Source organism: Aethalodelphis obliquidens, unplaced genomic scaffold (assembly GCF_003676395.1).
Source record: "Aethalodelphis obliquidens isolate GAN/ISIS:26980383/991018 unplaced genomic scaffold, ASM367639v1 scaffold89, whole genome shotgun sequence".
Taxonomy (NCBI): domain Eukaryota; kingdom Metazoa; phylum Chordata; class Mammalia; order Artiodactyla; family Delphinidae; genus Aethalodelphis; species Aethalodelphis obliquidens.
In genome coordinates this window covers 1,252,662-1,280,580 of record NW_020838033.1, presented here as the reverse complement: position 1 = coordinate 1,280,580, position 27,919 = coordinate 1,252,662, and the positions used below count along the sequence as shown (strand labels likewise).

Below are 27,919 nucleotides of genomic sequence, written 5' to 3'. Positions count from 1 at the left end.
CTCGGGGCCCGGGTTTGACCCCTGGTCAGGGAACTAGATCCCGCATGCCACAACTAAAAGATCCCATGTGCCACAACTAAGACCCAGAGCAGCCAAATATATAAATAATAAATAAAGCAACACTATAAAAATAAATAAATAAAAGCCCTGCAGACTAAAAGTAGGGAAGGCTCCAGGTTCTGTGAGGTCTAATACTTATATAATTTGGGGGTTCCTCTTTAAGTTAAATAGTAAAATAATTATAGAATTAGGGAGGACTTGGAAGGGTTCTGTGTAAGTGAGGGGATCTGACTCTTAAGTTTCATTAGCTTCATTGTAAATCTGTTTCTGACTGAAAAAAATGAAGCCTGGTTACATCCCATCCAACTCTTCAGCCCTGATTGATCAGGTGCCTATTCCTGGCTTTTCCTGTGGATATCCTGTACCCAGCACATCTATTCCACAAGAAGGTTCTGGCTCAACAAAATGGCCTTGGCAGCCAAGTCTCTCTATTTAGTGAAAAAGTCCCAAAGGGCTGGATTAACACTCCTCCCACTTAGTAAGTTGGAAGCACTTAGAATAATGCTCCTTTCAGAGCAGGTGATTTCTTGCTATGCATGGTGGAGGGTGAGGACCTTGTATCCAATTCTTCCTGGAAGACCCTGATGGCTCAAAGCCTCGAGGAGTTGCATTGTTATGCAGCAGAAGGGCCTGGAATGTTCCAGTACATTCCACCAGTGGCCTCTGTGACCCCTGCTTCTATTCAACTTGGGCAAAGGCCTGGTAATCTACAAAGTAGCGTGTATTCTGCTGGGGTAGGAAGCAGCTTGGTCTTACTTCTTCCATGCCACTCTGATAGTATCATACAAGTTGGCACCTTCCTTGGAAGTCCCACCCAGAAGCTCCATCCAATTCTCTGACCTACTGGGTGTTTGCCCAGAATGTCAAGTCAGGGTCTAGATCTCAACCCTGTTAACTTTTTGGCCATATACACCCAATTTTGAATTCTTCCCCAAAAATTCTTCCTGGGATCTCTGAATCTGTGGTGGGTCTGCATTCCTCAGAATTCCCAAGAAGCTTGTGCCACCTGTGGAGACACTAACATCAGGGCCCCGGAAAGAAGGTCATATAATTAGGATGCTATAGACCATATGCCCCAACTACACAGCATAAAAGAATACTTCTGCTTTCTGGGAGCTTCCTATAGGCTAAGTAATTTGCACACATAATATCATTTAACCCTCAGTCCTAGTTATTATATCCTATCCAGTTGGTGTAACTATCCCCAATTCACAGGTGAGAAAACTGAGGCTCAGAAAGGTTAGGAAATGTATTGGAGGTTATCTAGCTAGAGAAGACAGGTTCATCTGCTTTCAAAGACTGTGTATAACCACTACTGGGGGGTTCAATGGACTAGGTCAGAGGGATGCAGACCTAGAGGTCCACCCTTATCCAGAAGTTGAAGGTCAGAGTTAGGAATACAGACCAGATCCTATAACCCACTTCCCTGCCTCCCTGTCCCCTCCCCTAGCCCTAAACTCTCTAGAACTCTGACTTTGTTTATAGCGCAGAGAAGCAGTGCTCAGAAATTATGGAGGTGAGTCTGGCAGGTTCCAGCTGTTCTTGGTGAGGGAGTTGAACATTTTTTGGAACTCCTCCTTGAAAAAAGCATGGACTAAATGCACTTCCTTTCTCCAAGCTTCCTACCTTGGGGAAGGAGAGAGATGGGGAAGCTGGGGGATTTCCATTTAGGAGAAACCAGAGATGATCAAAGGAGGTAGAACAGTGGTGCTGCCCTTTAAGAAAGACTGCCAGAGCTCTGGAACTTGGACTCTTAAACTTCTGTAAGGTGCCAAGTAAAGTGAGAAAGCTCTTCTTGGGGTCAAAAGAGGAGCTACAAGAGGAGGCCCTAGGGAAGACTTGGCAGAAAAGGGTGGGAAGGAAGTCAGACTCTATCCAGGACCAAAAGTGTGGTTTAATTCTGAACCCACCAAAACCAAAAAAAAGAAAGGGGCTCACCCCTTGACTCCCTACATCCGGGGTGGGACAGCCAAATAAGGGGAACTCTTGCCGGAGTGTGCTCTCCATTTTGACACAAAACACTGGCTGTACTGCCTGCCCAGCCTGCCAGAGAGCTGCTGGAAAGAGCCACTGACCGCTGCATTTGGTTGATAAATGATGGGCACCCCTGCCTGCTGCCCATTCTCTTTTTTTCTCCCTGCTTAGTTTGCAGCCTTCTGCCTGGCAGGGAGCCCCAGAATAAGGGTGGGAGAGAAGGGTCCTCCAGACAGTATTTAATCCTTAGTGATTTATAGGCTGCTGGAAGGGGGTGGGGGGGAATGTCAGACAGGGGAAGCCCCTGGGACTAGTTTCCATGATGCATCAGCACACCATTGACAAGAGTCTAAGTATTTTCCTGATGCCTGTGCCTTCGGGCCCATCTTTGAGAGATGATACAGCCCTTACCGCTCTGGTACCAGGTAGGATGAGACCAGCAGAGCTGGCTGGGAAATGAACATACAACCAAATCCTCAACCTTTACTTTAAGCCACACACTGCTGGGAGAGGGAAGAAATAAGTGAGGATGAGCAGCTCAATAGCTGTTTTTGGAGGATTTATTTTTTTAATGTACGAGAATTCTTTTGAACCCTCCATGGCTCTAAGAAAAATTATTTGAAATGTTCCTGCTTAAGGGGCCGGGGTGTGGTGGGGGGCGCGGGTAAGTGCCAGGGATTGAAGGCTAAATGCCAGGGAGGCTGGTTGCAGGGATTCTTGGAACCAGGGCTATTGGCCTCCCTGCTGTGGGCTCAGGAATACCAGCCCCAGGCTCTGGTTGCCCTGAGAGATGCAGCCATTTTTACTTCTGATTGAAGGGCACCACCTTCTGGGATTTTCCCTTCTTTGGTGAAAACCTGAGTAGAATATGCCCAGGGAACCAAGAGGGCATGTGCCCAAGAGTCTGGAGGGCACTGGAGATAACAATGTGAGAGGCAGGGTGAGATCAATGCTTTTTATAGTTTAGAGTTTTGTCCCTGTTGGTGGAGAGAAGATGCATTTTGTGAGAGTGTATGGTAATTGCCCTTCATAAGGATGATCTCAAAAGGTCAAGGGATGGGCCTTGAATAGCCCTAATGTCCCTGAAATAGTCTATTGTATAGCTATTGTCCATACATGTAAAGGAACCCTTCTTGACCCTATTCATACTTTTCTGCCTCTGGGATTTCCCAAGTGAAAATCGTATTCTACTTTATCCCCAGACCCAAGTCTACCTCTTTTAAGCTTCAACAACAAAATAGTTCAACATACATTTCTTGAGCTCCTACTATGTGCCAGGCATCGTGCTAGGTGCTGGGAATATAGAGATAAATAACACACAGTCTCTTCTCTGGGGAGTCCACAGTCTAGTTTTTGAAAGATTTTCCTTCGCACTGACTTTTCGGATTTGGTAAATAAATCTGCATCTATCCCCTTTATATTTTCATATGCACGGATCATAGTCTCAGCTTCCATCTTTCCACAATCTTTAAAATTTTGCCTCATATGGTAACCTCCATTTTCCCCTTGACCAATTTAGATAACTTTCTTTGGACTCTGATATGTCTTCTTAGGAGTTGAGTGACCAGAATTAGACACGATATTTCATATACAAATGCTATATGAATGTGTGTACGAGAGTAATGCTATGTTGTCTAACTTCCTTCATTTATCATTACTATTGCCATTCTTTCATACATCCAATAGTTACTGAGTACCTCTTAAGCACTATGTACTGTGCTGGGTGCTGAGAATGCAATGGTAAGTAAAATGGACACTGCTCTCATGAAACCTAGCCTGGGTATGTGTTGGGAGGACAGAAGCAAAGAATCCAAAGAGTCACATAAATAGATATATAATTATAAACTGAGACAAATGTTATGAAGAAAAACGCCGGGTGCTGTAACAGTATAGAAATAAGGGCTTTGGTCTAGTCTGGAAGCTTCGGGAAATAGTTTCCTGAGGAAATGACATTTGACCTTAGAGCTGAAGGATTAGTGGAAAGAGGTGAAGAAGAGAATGAGGAAAGAACATTCCAGACAGAGTAAAGAGTATGTGCAAAGATCCTGAGGTGGAAGGAACCAGGGGACTCCTGAGAACTGCAGGAAGGCCAATGAGGTTAAAGCCCAGAGAATGAGGTTGTGTGGGACGGGCTGGAGAATTAACCAAAGGGCAGATCATGCGGTCATTGCAGCCAGGTAAGAATTTCAGTCTTTATCCTACAGAAGATCATGGAACCAAAGTCTTTACAGAAGAGCTTTTTTCCCCAGATTATTAATGCTGCTTATACTTGTCTTGAAGGGGAACAGTAATGATAGTCTGAACTGTTAGGAACTTTCCCAGTTTCCTGGCATGGTGTGGCTATGTCTGGCTGGCCCTGGGGAGGCCCAAAGCTGATGAACCGGCCCCAGCCTGGCAGCCCTCAGGCAAGGGATGGACACTGTCAGTATGGACAGAGGGGCAGGGGTGGAGGGTGGGTGGAGTGCTTTGCCTGAGGTATCAGCCCCACAGTGACATTTGGAACAGCCCCAAGCCTATGGCTCTTGTTCCTTGATAAGTCTATCATGTGTACCCCCCCATTTAAATGGTCTTCTCACCCTGCCACCCTTCCTACAGCAGCTGTGCGCCCCACCCAATCTGGGGAAGGCCTCTGGATAAGAACTCTGACTCTGCCCAGAACCTGAGGTCCTGGCCTTCTGAGTTCAGGCCTTAGTACTGTCTGGAACCATGTATATACATATTCCTGATAGTTTGGAGTTATTAATGGAAGCCATGGGAGAATAGGGTCATGATGGTTGGACTTGGCCTTTCTGAAGCCCTCTCTTTCCTTCTGGGCCTATCTTTGGAGAATGTGGTCTGGTGTAGTGACATCTACTGGCAAGGCTAGGCAGGTAAAAAAAATGACCAGATGCCCACTCATCCTCAAGTAATTTCCAGACTAGTAAGAAAATCATCCTTAACTTCTGAGATTGGGTTGGGTCAGTAATCGCAGTTGGTTACAGCAAGACTAAGAAGAGCAGGGTTGTGAGTTTGGACCATGTTATGTGCTGATTTACCTTAAATAGAGAAATTATTTTCCTAGTTGTAGCTCGCATCCCTCACCCTGGCAGTTGATTCACATTTGGGTACAATTAGTCACAAGGGAGATTGACTGAGCATGTGTAAGTGACTCAGAGAGAACCATTCCTGGCCCCAGTTCCTGGGAAAGCATCTCCCAACAAATGAAATGACCCTCAGTTTACAAACGGCAGAAGGCAGGGTCATTTTTCATCCTCCTGAAGTTGACTGGTTTGCGAATTTTTTTCCTAGTACTCAGTTTCTCCTAGGTCATCAGGAAAATAGTGTCAACACGACCATCTTCAAAGTTTCTACAGTGGGCAAGAGTGACTACAGCTTTTTTTTTTTTTTTTTTGCGGTACGCGGGTCTCTCACTGCTGTGGCCTCTCCCATTGCGGAGCACAGGCTCCGGACGCGCAGGCTCAGCGGCCAATGGCTCACGGGCCCAGCCGCTCCGCGGCATGTGGGATCCTCCCGGACCGGGGCACGAACCCGTGTCCCCTGCATCGGCAGGCGGACTCTCAACCACTGCGCCACCAGGGAAGCCCCGTGACTACAGCTTTTAAAGCGGCCCCTCAGTTCTTGCTGAGGTAAGACATAACCTGCCTCCCCACTGCTTTCATCCATGTCATCTACACATTCTGTTCATAATATCATTCTCCTTCTTAATAGCATGCATAATTGACAAAGAGTTTACCACTAGAGGTAATAGGGAAGCCAGAGAGAAAGAGTGAGGAGAAACAACTAGAGAAATTATTATGAAGCAAATCTTCTGCTTTCTTAGTAACACTGATTCCATAGCTGAATGTGGCTCAGACAAAGCATCTTTCACACAAACTTAAAAGAAAATCATCAAGACCTCAGTAGAGAAATGAGTAATACATAGGATTTCATGGAAGAGGAAACAGGACTAGTAAAGAAACACATGGAAGACTGAAGTCTATCCTAACTAGAAATAAAACGAAAAGCACATTTGAGGTGCAGTTTTCATTTTTTTACTAAACTTGCAAGATTTTATTAAGTGGTAACACTCAGTTCTGGGAACATCTTAAAATTGGTATCCTCCCACAATGATGGTGACACTTTAAATTTGGGCAACTCTTTGGGGAAAGAAATAAAGCAACGTATAAGAGGCAGAAATAAAAACAGGAGAGCTACAGATGCATGCAGACTCTCACTGCAGCATTATTTGACTTAAAAGATGCTCAATAATCCCAAATAGGGGAGTGAGGGCACATTATGTCACAGAGCCACATTGCAATGGCACACGGCAATTACAATTACAATTATGAGGACTACAGAGAAACATGGGAAATATTGAGAATGTGTAAAAAATATGAAATTTCATGTAAACAATGAGTGCATTTATACAAAACGTGTACATGTAATAAAATGTACACATGTGGAGAAAAATTGGAAGGCAATATGCAAAAAATAAAAATAGCTCTATGGCACCAGTGAGATTAAGGATGTCTTTTATTTTTTCAGACATTTATTTAGTGTTATTATACTGTGTTAGTTGAAAAGGTGGAGGGGGTTGGTGCCGGTGAACGTCATACTCCCCCAGCCCCCTCCTATACACACTTGTCCTAAATCGTCAGCTGGAGGAGGAAAAGACCATGTGTGTTTATTCACAGTGTGCACTCAGCTCCTACCCAATGCCTAGCACTTATCAGATGTTCAATAAGTTGAATGAATAAATGAAAATGTCTGCAGTCTAAAAAGTCTCAACCCATGATCACTGAGTACATTCTATCCTGGGGAATAAAGAATTTGGTTTTGCTAGAATTAAAAATAAAAAAAGAAGGCCCGTCCATAACAGCAATTCCCTGGTTTTCTTGATAAGTGAATTTGGGCATGGAGAACCCAGGGAGAGACAGTCTGTTAAAGCAAACCCAATTACCACCCAGGAACATATGTTGCCCTGAGGTCTCTGCTGCCATAACAGCATTGCGTAACTATAACTACAGCCCTGGAGGCTCTGGCCCTGTCAAATAAGGAAAAGGATGTCTTCATTGTATGAGGGCTTTGTGCTCAGATTGGCTTCCCCAGGGAGCTTGGATGGGGAAAGGGAGGTAGATAAGTGGAAGAAAGGGGGAGATGAAGGGCAGGAGTGGGAGAAGAACTGCTACTGAATCAGGATCAGAGTGATTTTTTTTTTTTACTTTTAGCAATTTTCAAAATGCAGTTATTTGACTATTTAGTTTTGGCCGTTATTTATAACCCCAGCTACAGAGGTGGGCAACAGTGACTGAGCCTGCTGGGATCTGTCCAATACCTTCCCCCAGGGCGGGGCTGGGGTGGGTGGTGGATAAGGTGATCCAAGAACCAAATTAACAAGTGACCAAGAAGGTAAGAGAAGTTTCAGGCCATCTCCAGCAAGAGTAAGAAAGGAGGGACCACTAATGACCTCACTGATTCTATTTTTTTCAATTAAAAAAAAGTATTTACTTACTTGTTTATTTATTTCTGCTGACTGTTTTTAAGGCAGCTGTGAGTGAAAAGATTTTAATATGAATTATGGTCACATCAGCAAATTCTGAGATTCTTGCAGAGGGACAGAGACTAGGCCAATACTTTTACTCAGAAGTTGCGAGATTGGCCTGGCTACACTAGCATTGTCTTTAAAAGGTCAAGGTATGCTCTCCCACCCTACAGGACAGTTATCTGCACACGGAGGAAACTGCTATCCCTAACCCCTCCTGGTCAAAAAGAGGCTTAGAGGTGAGAGGGTGGCTGGTTCTGTGCAAGTCTTTCCTAACTGAGCCAACACCTGGCAGAGGCCACACCATTTACCGAGCCCTTTTAGATGCCAGCAAGGGAGAAGCTGGAGACGATGTGGCCAGCCAGGCAAGGCTCCCAACCTCCAGGAACTCCCAGGCCTTTGAAGCAAACAATGGACAACTACACTTTGTATTTGAAATATGGTACCCACCATTTTACTGGCAAGGGGAGCATTTGAAAGGAAATTGAAGGATCTTTTAGGGAGCTTCAAATGAAACTGAGGAGACAAGATACAGGTATGAGAAAGAAACTTCATAAGAACATACACAAAAGATTACCCCCGCTACCCCTGCCCTGTTTGGTTCCTCCTCAGCTCTGGGTAAGGGTATTATTATGGAAGCATTCTGACTGGTCTCCCTGCCACTCTGATCAGTCCCCCTCACAGCTTTCAGAAAAAGATCTCTAAAGTTCAAGTCTAATCGTGGGACTCCTCTGATTAAAGTTCTTCAGAGATTCCCCCTCACCTCCAGCCCAGGCTCCTCAGCAGGGCATTCAAGGCTCTGCATGAACTGGTTCCCAAAACCATTCATGCCTCTTCTTATGTCAACCACTCCAAATCCAGTCATGCCCTTAGTCACACACACACCGTACTGCTCCACACCTCTGTGCTTTTTGCACATGCTGTTCCCTCTGCATAGGAAGCCCTTACTCTCCTTGTCCGCTGGCAAACTTATTCGTCCTATGAAGTTCTACTCGTTTCACCTCCTCTATGCATCCTTTCCTAAACTCTCCTGATAAAACCGTCCACTTCCTCCTCTGTAGCACTTCTGAACCTTGCTCATCTTTCTATTTTTCCATTAATACCCTTATAGTGTTTTGGAACAACAAGCTTACTGGCCTGGGGAAACACGATGTTTTATCCATCTTGCTTTGACTCAATGCCTGACATATAATGCCTGGGTAATCAAACATCGAGACCATATAAAGCTATATTCACAAACATTAAGATGTTACTGCCATAACTAGGGTAACTGGAATAATAAATATCAGTAACAACAGCCATTTATTGCCAGAGTAAGAGCACTTACTCTGTCAGGAACTGTGCTAAGCTCTCTATAACAATCATTTCCTTTAATCCTTATAACAACCCTGTGAAGTGGCTATTCGCATCTCCACTTCACAGATGAGAAAGCTCAGGCACAGGTAAATTTTATAACTTGTCCAAGAGCAATGCAGACAGAAAGCGACAGAGCTAAAATTCAAATCCAGATCTGACATCAAACCCTGTACTGGACGCTAGAAGACCTGATGAGTAAAACAAAGAGGAGTTATGTTCCTCTTACTTTTTAGGGAAGGAGAGAGGGAAACAGAACATCTACCAAACTGTATAAGGAAAAGTACACATAAAGCAGTAAGTGCAAAATAACATAAATCACTATGCCCTAATACCTTAGGAAGAATAAATCAGGAAAGACCTTCTGAAGAAAGTAAATATTAAAGAAGGTTGCGAGATGCATCAAGGCAGGAAGAAAAGCCTGTGTGAAAGCATAAAACAGGAAGAGCAGTGGAGCTACCCATGTGAAGTCTGGCGTATGAGTATGGGCAGGGGGCAACTGGTAAAAGGCTTTGAAACGAACATCAGTTCCTGCTTTGAGCAATAACTGTATCATGATGAAAATAAAACTCAAAGTAAAGATTATGTTTGGTTCAAAAAAAGAAAGGAAGAGAGCAAAAAGCTTTTAGGATTTCCCCTTCCCCATTCTAAATATACCTAGCTAAAAAAAAAAAGGGACTTCCCTGGTGGCACAGTGGTTAAGAATCCGCCTGCCAATGCAGGGGACACAGGTTTGATCCCTGGTCCAGGAAGATCCCACATGCCAGGGAGCAATTGAGCCCGTGTGCCACAACTACTGAACTACTGAGCCCACGTGCTGCAACTACTGAAGCCCATGCACCTAGAGGCTGTGCTCTGCAACGAGAAGCCACCGCAATGAGAAGCCCACACACCACAACGAAGACCCAATGCAGCCAATATATATATATATATATATATATATATACATGTATATATATATATACACACACACACCTAGCTGTTTGACTTTCATCTTTAGTATACACCTTACGATCACATTTCTACCTTCTTGGTGTTAGTTTTTTCATCTTTCTGCCAGAGGGTACACCTTCCCAGGACAAGAACCATGTCTAAAGGAAACTGTAAACTCTTTTAATGCTACCTGCAGTGTTTGAAAATTCGGTGTAAGGGATTAACTAATGTTGAACATCTGTAATGCTGGTGTTTGTATTTTGAATGGCTAAGTCAGGATTTTATTCTAAAACACTAATTTCTAGGGAGGGATACTTCACCATCTTTCAGTGCTATACATTCAGAGACTGTGAAACAGTAAACATATTCTGATTGACTAGCAAGAATTTACTGTACATAGAGCGTGGTCCGGGTACTATTTATTTATTTATTATTTTTGGATGCGTTGGGTCTTCGTTGCTGCGCGCAGGCTTTTCTCTAGTTGCAGGAAGCCGCGGCTACTCTTCGCTGCGGTGTGCAGGCTTCTCACTGCGGTGTCTTCCCTTGCTGTGGAGCACAGGCTCTAGACGCACGGGTTTCAGTAGTTATGGCGTGTGGGCTCAGTACTTGTGGTTTGCGGGCTCTAGAGCACAGGCTCAGTAGTTGTGGCACATGGGCTTAGTTGCTCAGCGGCATGTGGGATCTTCCCAGAACAGGGCCTGAACCTGTGTCCCCTGAATTGGCAGGTGGATTCTTAACCACTGTGCCACCAGGGAAGCCCAGCTCTGGGTAATATTAAGGATGGTATAAAAAAAATGAGATATGCTGTTAACATTAGAGCTCCTTACCAATAGTCGGGGAGCCACAACATCCAACAGTAACCTCAGGAACACTCCAGTAAGTGCAAAATAACAGTAATAGTGTGAAATTAAATGCTTAAGTCCTGAGGGGATACAAAAGAAGAAACATGAACCCTTTCCAAACAAGCTCTTATGTACAATTCAACCTAAGTAAATTATTCAAAGGTATTTATAGTAAACGTTAAAAGCTAAACACTAAATACTAAAAGCTTCCTGTGTTAACACCAGCCCAGGATATCTCCAAGGAGAGTACTAACCAAGGGTCTGGAACTTCAATTCTTCAGCGTCCTCTGTTCAGCACATTAATCAGTTGTTTACCTTCTGCGGCTTTGTTCCTTAGCTCAGCTCCAGGGGGAAATCTCCATCTTACCTACCCTCAGGTGAAACTGGGGTCCAGGATCCTAACTTAATGACTGAGCTGGGCTGGATTCCACCCATGAGCTCTGGGCCAAGCCTTGGTCTTCTCAAGGCTTTTCTTCCAGCGAGGCTAAATCCTCAATGCCTGCTGTCCACTTCCCAGCCTTTTCTTATGACTCTTCTAGCCTTACATCTTCCAAAACTTCTTTCAAGGCGCTCTCACTATTATTTAAAAATCAACGCCTTTCTGAGCTCCAGCTTTACTAAAAATATTCCTTCCTCTTCGCCCTTCCCCCAACTCCTGGCTCAAGCATCTGCATTCGAGAGGTCACTTGGGCTAACGGGTTCAATGCTTCTCCGGCTCTGCTATGGCGCACACTCTCACCCTGCGGGCCACCCAAGGCTCTCAAACCCATACCACAGAACTAAATTGGTAATTCTTTGGAGCTACAGCTTCTGGAGAATGGTTCTGTCTCCTTTCGCGAGTGATCGGATTAACTTACTTGCTGTTCGCTAAGGGCAAGGACAATGTCTCCTCTACCAGACAAGAAACTTCCCGATGATAGACGCTACCCTTTCGTTCCTTTCACAAGCCCCCATTCTCACCACTTTGAGACGCAGGATGGCTGTTAAAATATAGTTTCTTCTGCAAAATACCCCTTCCCAACTTTGAGTTTACGTCATAAACGGAAACGTCCTTTAGCCAATTCGGCGACGAAGGCGTTAAACCTCAGCAACCTGATGGATTCTGGGGCTTTCCTTCTCCGACTTCGGAAATGAAAACGACCGGGAAGGGAAATGTTGCCCAAGGTAAAGATGAGAACCGTTAACTTCAACTGTCGGGCTTCTGCCCCAAACAGGAATGGCTACCCACGCCTACAAAGGGTGCCATTCCCCTAACTAAACACGGCTCACCCCGGTTTCCACCATCGGTGTCACTTCCTGACCAAGTCCAAAATGGCGCTCAGTAGCCTCACCGGAGGAGCGAACCTCCCAGCATCCTCTCTGACCCGCAACGTCAGGTGACGCGAACCCCAGCCGGAAGTAGAGGAAAAAGCGCCTCAGCCCGCGGCGCCTGCGCAGAAGGCTGTAGACGCTGTGAAGCAGGAGGCACTTGGGATCGTACGCAGGATTGGGACTGCTACAGAGGCCGCCACGGAGCCCGCCGGAGCCACCGTTCCTACTGCTGCTGCCGCCGCTGCCCGAATCGGAACCGTCGGGCCGCAGCCGCCGGCAATGCCGCGAAGGAAGGTGAGAGGAACGAGACAGGAGGGATGGCGGGTTTCTAAGGACAGTCTTTTGAGCAACGTGACGCAGTTGGCCACGCCTCACAGTGGTTGGATTCCAACTTCCCGCTCCCCCGAACCTAGCTCAGCAACCCTCTCTTCTGTCCATACCCAACAGAAAAATGTGGGCCCGACCCTGGCCTCGGCCTATGCTTGCAACTATTCCCGCCCTCTGCTTGCCTGGCTCGGAGGCGTTCTTCTCGTTAACTGGTCGCTGAAACGTCTAGAAGCATATTGATTGGCTGGTGACACCGCCCATTTGGGCTCAACGGTCACCTCCCCGCGTGTGGGGGCGGTGTCTGGGCCCGGCCCCACAGCTCTCCTACTGGCGGTAGAGAACGATCCCTTTTCTCTTGATTGGCTGGGCTTGGCAGTCTGTCCTGTGGGGGCGCGGTTTAGCGGGGCCGCGATTGGGTGGCACGAATCCCCCTCTCTTCCGTCTGGAGATGCTCATAGGAGGAGAGGCGGGGTTTCGGAGCATCCTTCCTTTCCCCGCGGGGGACACAACAAAGCAGAGGACTGGGTGGTGGAGAACCAGCGCCCACTCCCAAGGGATCTCACTCTGGCCTGTTGCTCCTACGCTGTAATTATTATTGTTTCCTTAGTTGGACAGCGCCTAGAAAATGCAGTTCGTAAAATCAGAAACTTTGTAGAATTAGATGGGACTTATGAAATCACCTAAGGACACTCCCATCCCTTCTTTTCTCAGCTAAACAGAGGCTTATTGGAGTGCCCCAAGCTACTCAATTAGGCAATGGCAGAGCCAGGACTGCAGAACAAATCTAATTTAGTTCAACAAATGCTTATTGACTACTTGCTACGTGCTGGTTGCTGGGGATTCAGAAATTAATTAGACGTGAACCCTGGCTTAAGGAAATCAGAGTCTGATGGGGAAAACAGACATATAAATAACTGTAGAAGGATCTAGTAAATTCTCTACTTGGCAGTAATGTACAAAGCTTAATGTCAGAGAAGTGGGAGAGCAATTAAGTCTGTTCTGGAATAAGATGAGAAGTAGATTGGTGAAAGCCAGAGAGAAGAACTGAGTTCTACAGTCAAGCCAGGAAGGGATGGTCAGAGATGATCAGGGATTCAAATATCTGGGTAATTGGACTAGATGACCTTTAAGATTCCCCCTTTTATCCTGTCAATTTTCTGTGACCCTCTCTGGGGCCTCCACTCATTATCTGGGCAGATTAGACTTGAAATATTTGGAAAATTGGGTGGTATTGTTCACTTCTGAAGAAATGTTTCTCTTCACAGAGGCTTTCAAATATTTACACTTTTTAATGTCTCCTAAAATGACGTACATTGACAGGTGGTATTTATGTTAAGGCTTACCAAATGCAGGAATAGTACTGGTGCCTTGGAATAGGCCCACAGTCCCCTTTCTTCAATTCCCATATACAAAGAGCTCTTGAAAATGTAGATTTTCTAGTAACTTATTTGGTGACAAAACCTGTCCTAAACTGTCCTGAGTTTTCGTGTGTCTCATTTAGTGTGATTGTTTACATATTTTGCTGCAGAAATGGTGTTATTTGCAGCATATATGCAAATTATTCCCTTTCCAAAATTCTAAAAAGTTATGAATTCTAAATACAGCTGGTCCTGAGGATTTTGAATAAAGAATTGGGGACTTGTAATTTGAAACTTTGGTGTTTTTTTGTTTTTTATTCTTTTAGCAAATACATTTCTCTTTCTGGTTTAGTAAAAGGTATAGTGTTAATGCTCAGTTGATAAAAGTTATCTTTATGGTTAATCATGCCTCAGGAGGCTAACAATTGACAAATAATTATTTAAAAGATGATTTTTTTTTTTTTTTTTTTTTTTTTTTTGCGGTGCGCGGGCCTCTCACTGTTGTGGCCTCTCCCGTTGCGGAGCACAGGCTCCAGACGCGCAGCCTCAGCGGCCATGGCTCACGGGCCCAGCCGCTTCGCGGCATGTGGGATCTTCCCGGACCGGGGCACGAACCTGTGTCCCTTGCATCGGCAGGCAGACTCTCAACCACTGTGCCACCAGGGAAGCCCTAAAAGATGATTTTTAAAAACCTTTTGTTTTTGCATACCTATGAGTCTTCATGTGCAAGCCGCTCCCTTCCCCGCTTTCTTAAAGCACTTCTGCCATTCATGTGGAGAAACTTCAAAAGTAGATAAGAAAGAAGAATGTTACTCTTTTTCTCCTTAAGTTCTTTTGGGATCAGAGTTGTGGAGCATGACATTTTGAATTAGTGTGTAGTTTTTAAAAATGTAATAGCTGTTGATGGAGACTTTGTACAAAAGCTACTCTGAATTTCAATGGGGTCTAGTACTAACATTTTTCTCATTACTCTGGACTTCCTGTAAGTACATGGTTATGTCAACCGATCTGTTTTGAGTAGAATACTTTCCAGTTTGTGGTACTGACCTCCAGATGGACTTGTTTCAGAATTAACGATAATACAGTAAGAATTCTCTTTCTGTGTTTATTTAATAAGGGTGCATTATTTGTAGGTTGTTTCATTTAAATGCTCTAAATAAAGGAAAGTTGTCTGTGGAATCCTTTCTTAGGTTTGAACTTGGTGTTTTCAGTATCACAGTTCGTTTTTTTCCCAGTGTTAATTCAGACCCACAGAGTAAATGTTTCTGTGCTAATGTTTGGATCTATGGTGTTACAGAGGAATGCAGGCAGTAGTTCAGATGGAACCGAAGATTCCGATTTTTCTACAGATCTCGAGCACACAGACAGTTCAGAGAGTGACGGCACATCCCGGCGATCTGCCCGAGTCACCCGCTCCTCAGCCCGACTAAGCCAGAGTTCCCAAGGTAAAAGGCGGCTTCCTTCTTCCTGACCACACCTCACAGCTGACTGGACATCACATTATGGTGCTAGTTACTGTGGAAACTGGTCCCATGTCTTGATGTTGATGACAGAATCTGGTAAAATGCAGAGTAAATGACTGCGAAGTATCAGGTTTTTAAAAATGGTTCTGTTGGGGGTACTGTCCAATTTGTAGACCCAAAGGAACTATGTCTGGTTTAATAGGTGTGTGACACATGTATGTCCTGAGTCATTTAATTTTTTATATATTACTGTTTCCCTATCAGTAAAATGAGAATGCTATCTTTTCACTTTCGTTAGAATGGTTTAGACCTAGGGACTTAAAATAGTCTCTTGAACTTGTTATTATAGGAGGCCCAATACTTTTAAAGCCACGTTTAATTCTGTAATATAGTCAGGTACAGGTAATAAATATAAATAGTTGACCTAACTATCAATTGTAAATACCCAGAATTTTGCTTTGGTAGTAAAGAACAGAGAATCTTGGTGTCAGAAGGTTCTCTAGTGCAATTAGCTTTCTGGGCTTAGATTTGGAGGGTACCCCTAAACCCTCTTGGCTCTGCTCTGGGATTCCCTGGGGAAGAAAGAAAGTTATAATGAATACAAAAAGCTGATGATCAACAAGCGATATTAAGTTAAGAGGGAAAATATAATATACTTAGAGCGCTTAAACAGTGTTGATTTGGTTAGTGCTTTGTATAAGGATGTTGCAAAATGAGAGAAGAACATCTCTTCTTTCAAGCAAGAAAGTGGGAACATTCTCAGCAACTGTTCCTTACTTTATTTTTGAATCTAATATTTGAGCTGAAGTATAGATGTTGTCTCTTGATTTCTCAACTTTTAAGTTTTATCTTTTGGCATAATGGGAATATTGATAAATGGCTACTATAATTCAGGTACTATGCTATGTACTGGAATACCATGATAGAAAAATCATACTTCCTGCCCTCAAGGAGCTCACAGTTTAGTTCGGGATGTAAACTGGTATGGTAATGCATTGTGGAACCGGCTCTGAGAGAGGTTTGCATAGAGTACCGTGGAAGCCCAGATATGGAAATCTTACGGGATCTAGTAGGAATTTACAAGTTGAAAGATGGGAAAGTGTTATTATAGGTAGAGAGTACAGTATATGCAAAGGAATGGGCATAAGTGTTCTTAGAAAGTATAATTGATCATGCCCTGGACACCTGAAAGTTGTAAATATTCAAAATAGCTAGGAATTACACGAGCTCCGGGTCTCTTTCTAGTTATACTTTATGACCACTGAGTCACACAACTCCATGGGGCACCGTTCACAGTGTGGTCCATGTAAGATGACCCTCTCTAAAGCAAATGTAGACTATCAGTACATTGTGAATGGAGCCCCCTGGAGGTATGCAAACTGAAAACCTAGCTGTGTGCTAACTTTTACACAAGAGTTGGAGAATTTCAGTTTTCTTCTTTGCAGAATCTGTAAGATATACATGTTAGGATTTTTTGTTGATTAAAATATGCTTTAATTTTAGCTCTGAATTTCTTTTATTCCTTTTTTGAGTGTCATCAGAGTAGAGATGAGAAAAGGCTACTGGGTGCTTCAGAATAGACTTCTCTATCCAAAAGAATTTTAGAAGTTGTAATCTTGCCTTGCCCTTTACGAATCTAATACTATTTTGCTTTAGGGTATCAGATAGGGTAATCAGGAAGAAAAAAAAGAGATCCTTAAGGAAAGGAAATATTCATATATTGATATACCTTTAGTAGTAGAGCATCTGTTTTCTGGTGGGTTAGATAAAGGAAGAAAGAGAGGACGTAGCTAATATTTATAAAGCACTAGATTTAGCTACCTAGGGATCATGTTAGGTGCCTTACATGAATTATTCCACGTATTCTCACACAAAATGTATGAGGAATATGCTACTAGTTTTGCCCCATTTTTTATAGATCAGGAAACAGGCTTGGAGAGATTAACTTGCCCAAGATGCCACAGCTAGTTAGTATGATGAAGTGGAATTGAATCACGTTCAGTCTTGATTCCAGAGCCTAAACTATTAATTCCTTGCTGTATTGCATCTCTATACCTGATCTATTTTGCTTATATTTAGTTCAATAAAATGGGTATTTTGAGGATTTGTTGGATTTTGTGAAATATGAAGAGGAGGGCCTATGTGCTAATAAGTCATACCACTGGGAAATAAAACAGATTTCCTTCTTTTTTCTTTAATTGTTTTATTGTTTTTAAAAATCGGGATCAGATTCCAGTCCTGTTCGAAATTTGCAGTCTTTTGGCACTGAGGAGCCTGCTTATTCTACCAGGAGAGTGACCCGTAGTCAGCAGCAGCCTACCCCAGTGACTCCGAAAAAATACCCTCTTCGGCAGACTCGTTCATCTGGCTCAGAAACTGAGCAAGTGGTTGACTTTTCAGATAGAGGTGAGTGGGTGTGGTATGATTTGGACCCATTACAGAGAGGGTCTAGTCAGTTTCCTCTTAAGGGAGGCTTGGAGCCACTGCAGATAGATAGATGCCCAATACAAAATTCAGCTAGGTGAATGCTGGTGTGTCTGATTCCTTTTTTGTGTCTTGCTGAGGTCAAGTTTGGTACTCTAGTACTCTTGAGGTCCAGAGTAGCTGGAATATATTTGATTGGACCTGCAGTAGGCAAAAGGGACTGGGTACCTCTTACCCACAGATGAAGAAGGCTTAAAGCACATTTTCTTACAGCCTGCTTGTCAGTCCATTTATCTCTGAATTTCTGAAGAGGAGTGACCCATCAGTAATGGGGAATGGTAAGGTATTGAGGTTGTGATTCAGCAGCCCAAATCAGAGGCCTTAGATGAAAGGCTTTAGGCTTATAGCCTGCCAACACCCCACGGCATGTGTAACTTCCCCAACCAGGGATGGAACTGGCGGCCCCTGCAGTGGAAGCTCAGAGTCTTAACCACTAGACCACCAGGGAAGTCTGGTCAGCTGGTTTGATGGAACCGTATTTACTTTTTAAAAAAAGTTTTGTTGCCAGTATTTGAAAAAACAAAGATTTCATGTAAAAACCTGAGTTACTAGTTTCTTTTAAAAAATGGAAAGCTCTGGGAACATTAGGTGGCCATTCACCACAGTAATAATTGGCTGGAACTGAGTAGTAGTTGTCCCCTTGAGAGGGACAGTCAGCTCTCGATTTGGCCTTGCTCAGCCCCGGTAGGCATTTGGTTTGCAACCCCTAATTTAGAGTTAGTCAGGTCCATTCACAGTCTCACACCAAGTCTGTTCAGTGTCATCCAGAAAGAACCATTTTCGTTTATCTTCCATCCTGTGTATCTCCTGGAAGGAGAGTGGGGTGGTAATGTTTTTTAAAGATTTATTCCCATCCAGTTTTGATTACCCATGATTTGGGGCTTGGGAGAAACACAGATAAGTAAAATGCATTAGGTAAACTCCAAATGGAATTTTAGTCAGGATTTAAAGTTGCAAAAGAGGAATGATGTTATTAGTTTCTCTTCATTTTCTATTTAGTTTTATGGCAGATAAGTGGCTAAAAGTTACTGGTTAAATCGTAGAAAGAGGGTCTTGGAAAGCCCATAAGCTCTTCTGAATATAATAACCCTCTAAATAAAATAAACCCCATTCATGAGTTCTACCAATTGCTTTTACTTTAGAAACTAAAAATACCGCTGATCACGATGAGTCTCCACCTCGAACGCCAACTGGAAATGCCCCTTCTTCCGAGTCTGATATAGACATCTCCAGCCCCAACGTTTCTCACGATGAGAGCATTGCCAAGGACATGTCCTTGAAGGACTCAGGCAGTGATCTCTCTCATCGCCCCAAGCGCCGCCGCTTCCATGAAAGCTACAATTTCAATATGAAGTGTCCTACACCAGGCTGTAACTCCCTAGGTAAGTGTGCCCAAGCCTCATGACACCCTGTGATATGTGGTTCTCTCTCCCTCTGGAATTAGGATCACCCAGAAATGTTCAGTGTTCCATTGCGACTTAGCTTCTTAGGCTCTTCAGTGATCACTCCTCAGAATAACTCTGAATTGCCCGCTTGAATAAAAGCATCTTTGGGACTTCCCTGGTGGCGCAGTGGTTAAGAATCCTCCCGCCATTGCAGGGGACATGGGTTGCAGCCCTGGTCCGGTAAGATCCCACGTGCCACGGAGCACCTAAGCCCGTGCGCCACAACTACTGAGCCTACACTCTAGAGCCCGCAAGCCGCAACTGCCAAAGCCTGCATGCATAGAGCCCATGCTCTGCAACAAGACAAGCCATCGCAATGAGAAGCCCACACACCACAAGGAAGAGTAGCCCCTGCTCTCTGCATCTAGAGAAAGCCCGCGAGAAGCAATGAAGACCCAACGCAGCCAAAAAAAAAAGCATCTCTGCTTCTTGGCCTCTTATCCATAGTAACAGATTTGGTTACAAGGAAATTAACTGTGATGGGCCATTCAGTTTATTGAGAGCTTTTCCCAGTGAAAAATTCTCTCATTTTTCCAGCAAAAACAAAACAGAAAACCAGTTATCTCTAAATATCTCATTGTGCGGTGCTTCGTTCAAGCTTACTGAGGACTAATAGACTGTAAGTTAGTGATGAATAATGGTTGTATGGCCATAGCTATTAAGGAAATGAGAAAAACAGATTTTTTTGGTCAAGAGGTTCTGAAGGTAAGGAGTACAGATGAGACCCTGGCCTTTTGTGACTTCTGTAATTTTAGGTCTTGTGGCTTTGTGTGCTTTAGTAAGTATAAACTAGATAAGCATTTCTTCACAGATAGATGAATATTTCATTATTTTCTTATGACTTATTTTTCCCCCTTACTGAGGGATTCTAGTAATGGTTTAAAAACCTTATTTGTGCTCCTTAACTGAGATTAGGTGCAAATGTTGGGCTAAGTTTTTGTCTAGAGTTGAAAGGTGCTGATTGGAAGATAAGGGGCCTCTCTTTCTATCTACAAATTTAGCCTTTGGGGACTTCCCTGGTGGCGCAGTGGTTAAGAATCCGCCTGCCAATTCAGGGGACACGGGTTTGAGCCCTGGTTTGGGAAGATCCTACATGCCACAGGGCACCTAAGCCTGTGCTCCACAGCTACTGAGCCTGCACTCTAGAGCCTGCGAGCCACAACTGCAGAGCCCATGTGCCACAGCTACTGAAGCTCGCATGCCTACAGCCCGTGCTCCACAGCAAGAGAAGCTGCCGCAATGAGAAGCACACACACCACAACAAAGACCCAACACAGCCAAAAATAAATAAATAAATAAAATTTAGCCATTGAATGTGGCCACCAGGTTCAGAAAAAAAGTAGAACAGAGTAAGTTGCTGCTTTGCAGACCACCAGTACATTTTCCCTAGTATTTTATTTATTTGGATCCTTTCCTGGTCTTAGCAGCAGTTTCTTAGGTAATTTCAGGCCATCAAAATGCATAAGTAAAGCAAAAGTTCCCCTGAACACTACACCAGTTGTTACTCAAGGTAGTTGTTTCAGGCCTAAATCAATTTCCTTGAGATAAATAATGAAAAACTAAGAATAGACAGTATATAAACACTAGTACAAGAGATAGCTAATATGCTTTCAGACAGTAAGAGGATCTCATTGCCACACAGCAGGAGAAGAATTTTCCTCAGCTCTGCTTGTTGGTATCCACGCATCCTTAGATTGTTACTTTTATTTTATGTACTATGTGTAATCAGTCATTCAATACTTATTGACTGTTTTAAATTCTGGGGGTGGAGTTGTGAACATGTCAAATTCCCTACCCTCATGTAGCTTATAGTCTAACTGGGGAAGGCAAAACAGATGTGTAATACATCAACTGGAGATGTATGCTTTGAAGAGTAGGATACTGCACATACAAGCGTGTGTGAGTTGGGAAAGCCACTCTGATATGCTGATATTTGAGCAGAAACCTGAGATAAGTGAGAGAGTGAACCATTTGAGTATCTGGGGGATAAGCATTATGGTAGAGGGAACAGCAAGTGCACAGGGTCTGGGGCAGGAGAATGCTTAACCACTTTGAGGAGTATTTTTTTGGGAGGGTTGGGGGTGCTGCGCCGTGCAGCATGCAGGGTGTTAGTTCCCTGACTAGGGATCAACCCGTGCCCTCTGCACTGGGAGCACAGAGTCTTAACCACTGGACCTCCAGGGAAGTCCCTTTGACGAATACTTTAGGGGCCAATATGCCTGAAGCAGATAGACCAGAATGGGGAGGAGGAGACAGACCAGAATGAGGTTAGAGTGGGGGACTAATTCTGTGTTATTTATGTCCTGGACTCAGCACCCTTAATGTGGTAGAGACCAGAGAGTAAGTATAAATCTGCTGCATCACGGGAAAGTTTACTTGACTTTTGGTTTTAATGTATTGGCGAAGATTGAAAAGTATGAACCAGAGCTTCCAATATTATTCTGGATCCTGTTCCACTCTTCATCTTAGGCAAAACAGTGTCGTTAATTTTTTTTTCTTGGTAATTTTGGTATGAAAGTAGGATGTGCTTTTGAAAAATTAAAACCCTACAGGAGATCTTGAGTGCTAAGTAAAAGTTCTCCTTCACTCATATCCCCAGAACCATGCCCTAGATATAATACTACTATTGGTAGTTTTTTATGAATGCTGATAAGTTTCTATACATATATAGCACACATGTATATGTACATGTATTTCTTTTTTTGTTATTTAGAAAAAGGAAAATATACAGTGGTTTGACATCTTAGATATTTATTGGCACTCAGAGGTCCATCTGTTTAAAGGATATAGAGAATTCCATTATATTGAAAGTTCAGAAATTATTTAAATTGTCCTGTATTGATTGACATTTATATTGTTTCTCATTTTTTAACTTTTTTTTTCTTAAAGCTATTTTGAACAGTACTGTAATTGATAGCCTTGTATGTATGTATTTTGGTGTCTCTAGAAAATCTGCTGGATAAATTCATAGCAGTGGAATTGCTAGGTCAATAGAACAGCTATCATTTTTAAACTTTTAATATAGACATATTGGTTGTAGTTTACATATTATAAAATAAAACAAACTTGAATAATTTATTCAGCAGTTACAGATGCATAGTATCTAAAAAGCTTGCCATAGCGATGATACCTTACATTTTGTACATAGTGTTTGATCAGTGAGGGTAGTATTTTGTGTCTAAGATAAATGTGTGGATCTCTAATATTACGTTTTAAATAATATAGTCCTGGAGACATGGCAGCCTGCATATCATATATTAATTCCCCTCTCCCCCAGTACTTGGACTGTTTTTACCCTTTATTTATTTATTTTTTGGCTGCGCTGCAAGGCTTGTGGGATCTTAGTTCCCCGACCAGGGATCAAACCCAGGCCCTTGGCAGTGAGAGCACGGAGCCCCGACCACTGGGCCACCAGGGAATTCCCTGTTTTTACCCTTTAAAGCTTACTCTGTAAATCTTGTATAATTTTTAAATCCCTTTTAAATGTCTCCTTTACCCCAAGAAAGATAAAGGTTTTTGTAGATTTGCAATTTAGCTTAGCTCACTTATCTTTTTATCTCATTAGCCTTGGCTCACCATCCCTCTCAATCTTAGGTGTTTGATAAACCTTTTGATTGAAGGGACATATAAAAATGAAATAATCAATTCTCTGTGTATTTTCACAAACCACATGAGAAATAGAAAAATGAAGAGATACCCTTTTAGATAAAATGAGCTTTCTGTATTGTTTTTCCTAATATCTTCATCTTCCCTTCTTAAGAGGGCCTTGTGCAAACTTCCTGATTAAAAGTTTGATTATGTATTTTATAAATAAATGAATGAATGAATAATATAAAAGTTTGATTATAGAAGAAGGCTAAATCTTTAAACAAAACCAGCCACCCCTCCAAAAGAATGAATATATTTAATCTGGTCCAAAGTTATCAAGGTATGTTTCCTTATATGATAGAAAAGGCCACTTCCTTCTCCATTTTTCATAAGTTTCTTTTGATTTTTGAAAGAAGTTCAGGGGCTTCCGGGGTGGCGAAGCGGTTAAGAATCCGCCTGCCAATGCAGGGGACACAGGTTCGAGCCCTGGTCCAGGAAGATCCTACATGCCGTGGAGCAGCTAAGCCCATGCACCACATCTACTGAGCCTGCGCTCTAGAGCCCGCGAGTCACAACTACTGAGCCTGTGTGCCACAACTGTTGAAGCCCGTGCACCTAGAGCCTGTGCTCCACAACAAGAGAAGCCACCCGCAGTGAGAAGCCTGTGCACCGCAACGAAGAGTAGCCCTCACTTGCCACAACTGTAGAAAGCCTATGCGCAGCAATGAAGACCCAACGCAGCCAAAAATAAATAAATAAATTTTTTTTAAAAAAAGGACTTCCCTGATGGCACAGTGGTTAAGAATCCACCTGCCAATGCAGGGGACACAGGTTCGAGCCCTGGTCCAGGAGTATCCCACATGCTGCAGAGCATCTAAGCCTGTGTGCCACAACTACTGAGCCTGCGCTCTAGAGCCTGAGAGCCACAGCTACTGAGCCCACATGCCACAACTACTGAAGCCCGTGTGCCTAGAGCCCATTTTCCACAGTAAGAGAAGCCACCGCAGTGAGAAGCCCGTGCACCGCAATGAAGAGTAGCTCCTGCTCACCGCAAGTAGAGAAAGCCCACGCGCAGCAACGAAGACCCAACACAGCCAAAAAAAAAAAAAAAAGTTCAATTCAGATTGTATAACATTGCATAACAGAAAGGAAAGTACTTACTATACATATGACTTGATCAGTTTAGCATAGGAAAGTTAAATTCCACCAAAAGAAAATATTCTTGCTTGTAACTTTGTGCCTTTTATTTTTATTTACTTATTTAAATTTGTTTATTTATTTTTGGCTGCACTGGGTCTTCGTTGCTGTGCGCAGGCTTTCTCTAGTTGCGGTGAGCAGGGGCTACTCTTCCTTGTGGTATGCGAGCTTCTCATTGCAGTGGCTTCTCTTGTTGCGGAGCACAGGCTCTAGGTGCGCAGGCTTCAGTAGTTGTGGCTCGCGGGCTGTAGAGCACACACTCAGTAGTTGTGGCACATGGGCTCAGTTGCTCTGCGGCATGTGGGATCTTCCCGGACCAGGGCTCGAACCCGCGTCCTCTGCATTGGCAGGCGGATTCTTAACCACTGTGCCACCAGGGAAGCCCAACTTTGTGCCTTTTAAATAAGTTTATGGGCTTAATGACATTTTGGAATTTGAGAAAGAATTATCAGAAAAGAAGGAACTATAATTTATACTGAATATATGCAAGTGTGTTCAAAGATTGCTAGATCCAACCTGTGGAAGAAAAAAAATTATTGTGGGTGCAAGTTATGACCCTAACAGCACTTACCTTTGATGGATTTAATCTGTAATCAGACATGTATGTGATAAAATGATACTGTAAAAAAAGGTAGAGAAAAATATGACTTTACAAGCTTAAATCTTTCATCTCAAGATTAAGTTTTTTCCTCCTTTAACAGGACACCTTACAGGAAAACACGAGAGACATTTCTCTATATCAGGATGCCCTCTCTATCATAATCTCTCAGCTGATGAATGCAAGGTAACTGTATTGTCATTTATTCAACATATACTTATTGAGTGCTTACCATTTGCCAGGTACTTTGCTAAACAATGGGGATACAGTGTGAACAAAATGGGCAAGGTCCATGTTCTTACATTCTAGAGGAGGAAACATTATAAAAAACAACTGTGTTAAGAAAAAAAACCAGACAAATGAATTATTCTACGTAGTGAGTGTTTTGAGAGAAATTAACAATGAGATTATCTATGGACTATTTGGAACATCATCCTCCAAGTGCTTTGATATTTTCTGTTGAAAATTATCTTCAAAGATTGCTAGGGACCTTTTCCACTAAGGAATAATTTGCATAAATATGTGATCTCAATATTTATGCATTAGTTTCTCTTCTTATAAATCTATGAGGACATTTTGCTTTTTAAAAGTTTTTCAAAATTCTTTTCCTCTTTCTTTGTCTGTTTCTGTGAAATACTTTTCTTTTTGTTACTCTCAATCACACCTACTCTTGGCTAATTCTTGTCTTACATTCTTGAAAAATATAGTTCTAAATAACCTTTGGGGTTTGGAATAATGGATTTAGGAGTAGAGCCTAAGATCCTATTTTGTATGTTTCTCCATGGGTTGTTGCTACCAAGGAGGAACCAAGAAACTAATTATGGGCAAGCAGGAGTTGAAAATGTTACTAATTAAATGCATTGCTCAGGTAGTATTTGGACAGGTTACCCAAGTTGGTTAGACCAAAGTATTAATTGTCATTTTTATAGTTGTTATTTTGCTAAGAAGGCCAGGATAACAGGTTTATTCCTGTTTGGGCCAGTTTCCTCCTGAGAAAAATGAGATTCCCCAGCTAACATTAATTCTCCCTGATCCAGAAATATGTTCTCTTATTTACAAGTAGACCACAGGAGGGAAAGTTTTGTTCTGTGTTGTTTAGTCTTTCAGCAAAGTAGTATACTTTCAATGCTTACGTGGATTTTGAGGTTGTGGATACTTACTCTTATCTTCCTTCATCCCAGATCTCTAATACAAGCCAGGCAGTTTCTTCTGTTCTCTGTAGAAGTGGTAGGTCTTCCCATTATCTTCCCATTAGTGTGAGACCAGATCAAAACAGGAACAGCTCTTCCAACATCTGCATCAGAAGCTGACAAGTCATTAGGTGCTTCTTCTCTGAAAATAACTGTGAACTCTGGTTTTTGAGAGTTGTCTGTTACCACTTGTCTTTAAATATAACGATCTGATACTATGGATGGTTTTACATAAAAGTCTTCTTAAGGTATAACTTTTTAAATTGTTGGCTAATAGCAGTATGAACATGTTGCCTTAAGCAATTTATTTTTAAAAAAGAAAAAGAGGGCTTCCCTGGTGGCGCCGTGGTTGAGAGTCCGCCTGCCGATGCAGGGGACACGGGTTCGTGCTCCAGTCCGGGAGGATCCCACGTGCTGCGGAGCGGCTGGGCCCATGAGCCATGGCCGCTGAGCCTGCGCGTCCGGAGCCTGTGCTCCGCAACGGGAGAGGCCACAATAGTGAGAGGCCCGCATACCGCGCAAAAAAAAAAAAAAAAGAAAAGAAAAGAAAAAGAAAATTTTCAGTGTGGGGAAGAAAATTCTGAAAAAAGGAACGCATTTCCTGTACTTTCCTCTTTTGTGCTCTTTTTCACAAGGGGAATCAGGCTCAGCATAACCCATCTTTACTACTGGACCATGTGCTTGTGCGGATCAGGAGAATTTCTGAAAGATACATATTTTTATTACATTTAGAATCCCAAATGGAAAGATGAGGCTAATTCCTCACATTTACTAAAAACCCAGAGTTTTTAAAGTACTTGCATGTACAGAATTACTCTGAGTTTTCCAGTAAATGATTGCAATCAGTGATATTACCATTTTATATTCAGTCAAAAGACTGAATTCAATGAGTTTACATTTTCATGGGGGAAGGCAAAATCAACATATAAAATTAGTAAGCAATTAAGAATTTCGTGTAGTGGTAATGCTGTGAGAAATGAAAAGGTTAAACAGAGTGACTGTTTTGGGGGTGACAGGGTTTGGCAGTGCTTTTGCTTGGGCTGTGGAGAAAGACATTTTATCTGAGCCATGGGTGACGGCAAAGAGGCAGTTAGTTGTGTCTAGGTCCTGAGGAGAAGTATGGGCAAACACAAAGGCCGTGAGACAGGGATAAACGGTTGCATTTGAAGGGTGGAAAGTAGGCCAGTGTGGCTGGAACGTGATGGGAAGTGAAGAAGCAGGATCCATATCATGAAGGACCTGTAGGCCTTGGCAAAAGGAGTATGCCTGTGTTCTGACGGCCGTGGGAGGCATTCGAAGGGCTTTAACAGAGGCGTGGTGTAATATCATAAACACTGTTTAAAAATCACAGCTTGCTGGTATGTGGAGAGTGGACTGGAGGGGGCAAGAGTTGACACAGGGTAGATAGGCTGTGTCTGAGGCTTAGGCAGTAGATGGTGGCTTGGTTTAGTGTCATTGTCAGTGGAGATGGTCAGAATTGGTTGGACTCAGGATATGTTTTGGAGGGGGGCAGCCTGATAGAGTTGCTGATGAATTCATTGTGAGGTGGGAGAGAAAGAGAACAATCAAGCATGACGTTCAAGTTTTTGACCTGATCAGTTGTTTAGAAAGTGTTGCTATTTATTGCTACAGGGAAGATTTGGGGTGGAGCAGATTTGTGGGAGAGTGTCAGTCACTCTGTTTTGACCGTGCTGAGTTTTAGTGTTGATGTAGAATAGGGAGTTGGATATGAGTCCTCACTGCCCAGAAGATGAATTTGAGACTTGGAGAGCCAATGTGATTTGTCTAAGGTCATAACTACAGAGTTAAATTTCTCTATAGACTTGATCCCAAGTATCTAACCTTTTCTTTGTACTTCTTTACTCTGTTCTTGCACTTCCTCACACATACTGTTGCACAATGGAACGAGTACAGAGGCTCAGAGTCATCAGACTTACTTAAAATCTTAGCTTTACCACCACCTGGCTGTAATTATTTCACTTCTCTGATTCTCGGATAATGGCTGAGAAAACAGAATGTGAAGCTTGCCTTATCTATTTCTTATAGAGATTGTGATACTAAATGTGAAGACCCTTTGAAAGTAAAAGTACAGTGTAAATTCAAGGGATTACTATTGTATTCTTGCACTTTAAGTAAACGTAGTCTTAGAGGCAGGTGGATTGATTGACGTTGTTGATGGTTGCAGGTGAGAGCACAGAGCCGGGATAAGCAGATAGAAGAAAGGATGCTGTCCCACAGGCAAGATGACAACAACAGGCATGCAACCAGGCACCAG

The 27,919-nt window shown here is 43.0% G+C and overlaps 1 protein-coding gene and 1 long non-coding RNA gene across 5 annotated transcripts in view; one reads left to right on the top strand and one right to left on the bottom strand.

The window, feature by feature from the left end:
• Window positions 1-47: 47 nt before the first annotated feature.
• LOC113613671 (uncharacterized) lies at window positions 48-11,972 on the bottom strand. The gene is made up of 3 exons (XR_003430335.1): window positions 10,938-11,972; window positions 10,669-10,763; window positions 48-1,066 (listed from the first exon to the last, which is right to left on the bottom strand). It is a non-coding gene; the product is annotated as an uncharacterized LOC113613671 (long non-coding RNA).
• Window positions 11,973-12,132: 160 nt separating this feature from the next.
• Window positions 12,133-27,919, top strand: part of KAT7 (lysine acetyltransferase 7) — a 33,252-nt gene continuing 17,465 nt past the window's right edge. For 2 of the 4 annotated variants that reach the window (XR_003430333.1, XM_027094508.1), the window contains exons 1-6: window positions 12,148-12,288; window positions 14,977-15,124; window positions 17,372-17,548; window positions 18,769-19,008; window positions 24,558-24,640; window positions 27,830-27,919. Coding sequence is in view for 3 of the 4 variants with exons in the window: in XM_027094508.1 (XP_026950309.1) it covers window positions 12,274-12,288; window positions 14,977-15,124; window positions 17,372-17,548; window positions 18,769-19,008; window positions 24,558-24,640; window positions 27,830-27,919 (753 nt within the window). In the remaining variant the exon portion in view is untranslated. Of the gene's footprint in view, window positions 12,289-14,976; window positions 15,125-17,371; window positions 17,549-18,768; window positions 19,009-24,557; window positions 24,641-27,829 lie in introns of all 4 variants that reach the window. The other 2 variants (XM_027094510.1, XM_027094509.1) reach the window with 2 other exon arrangements.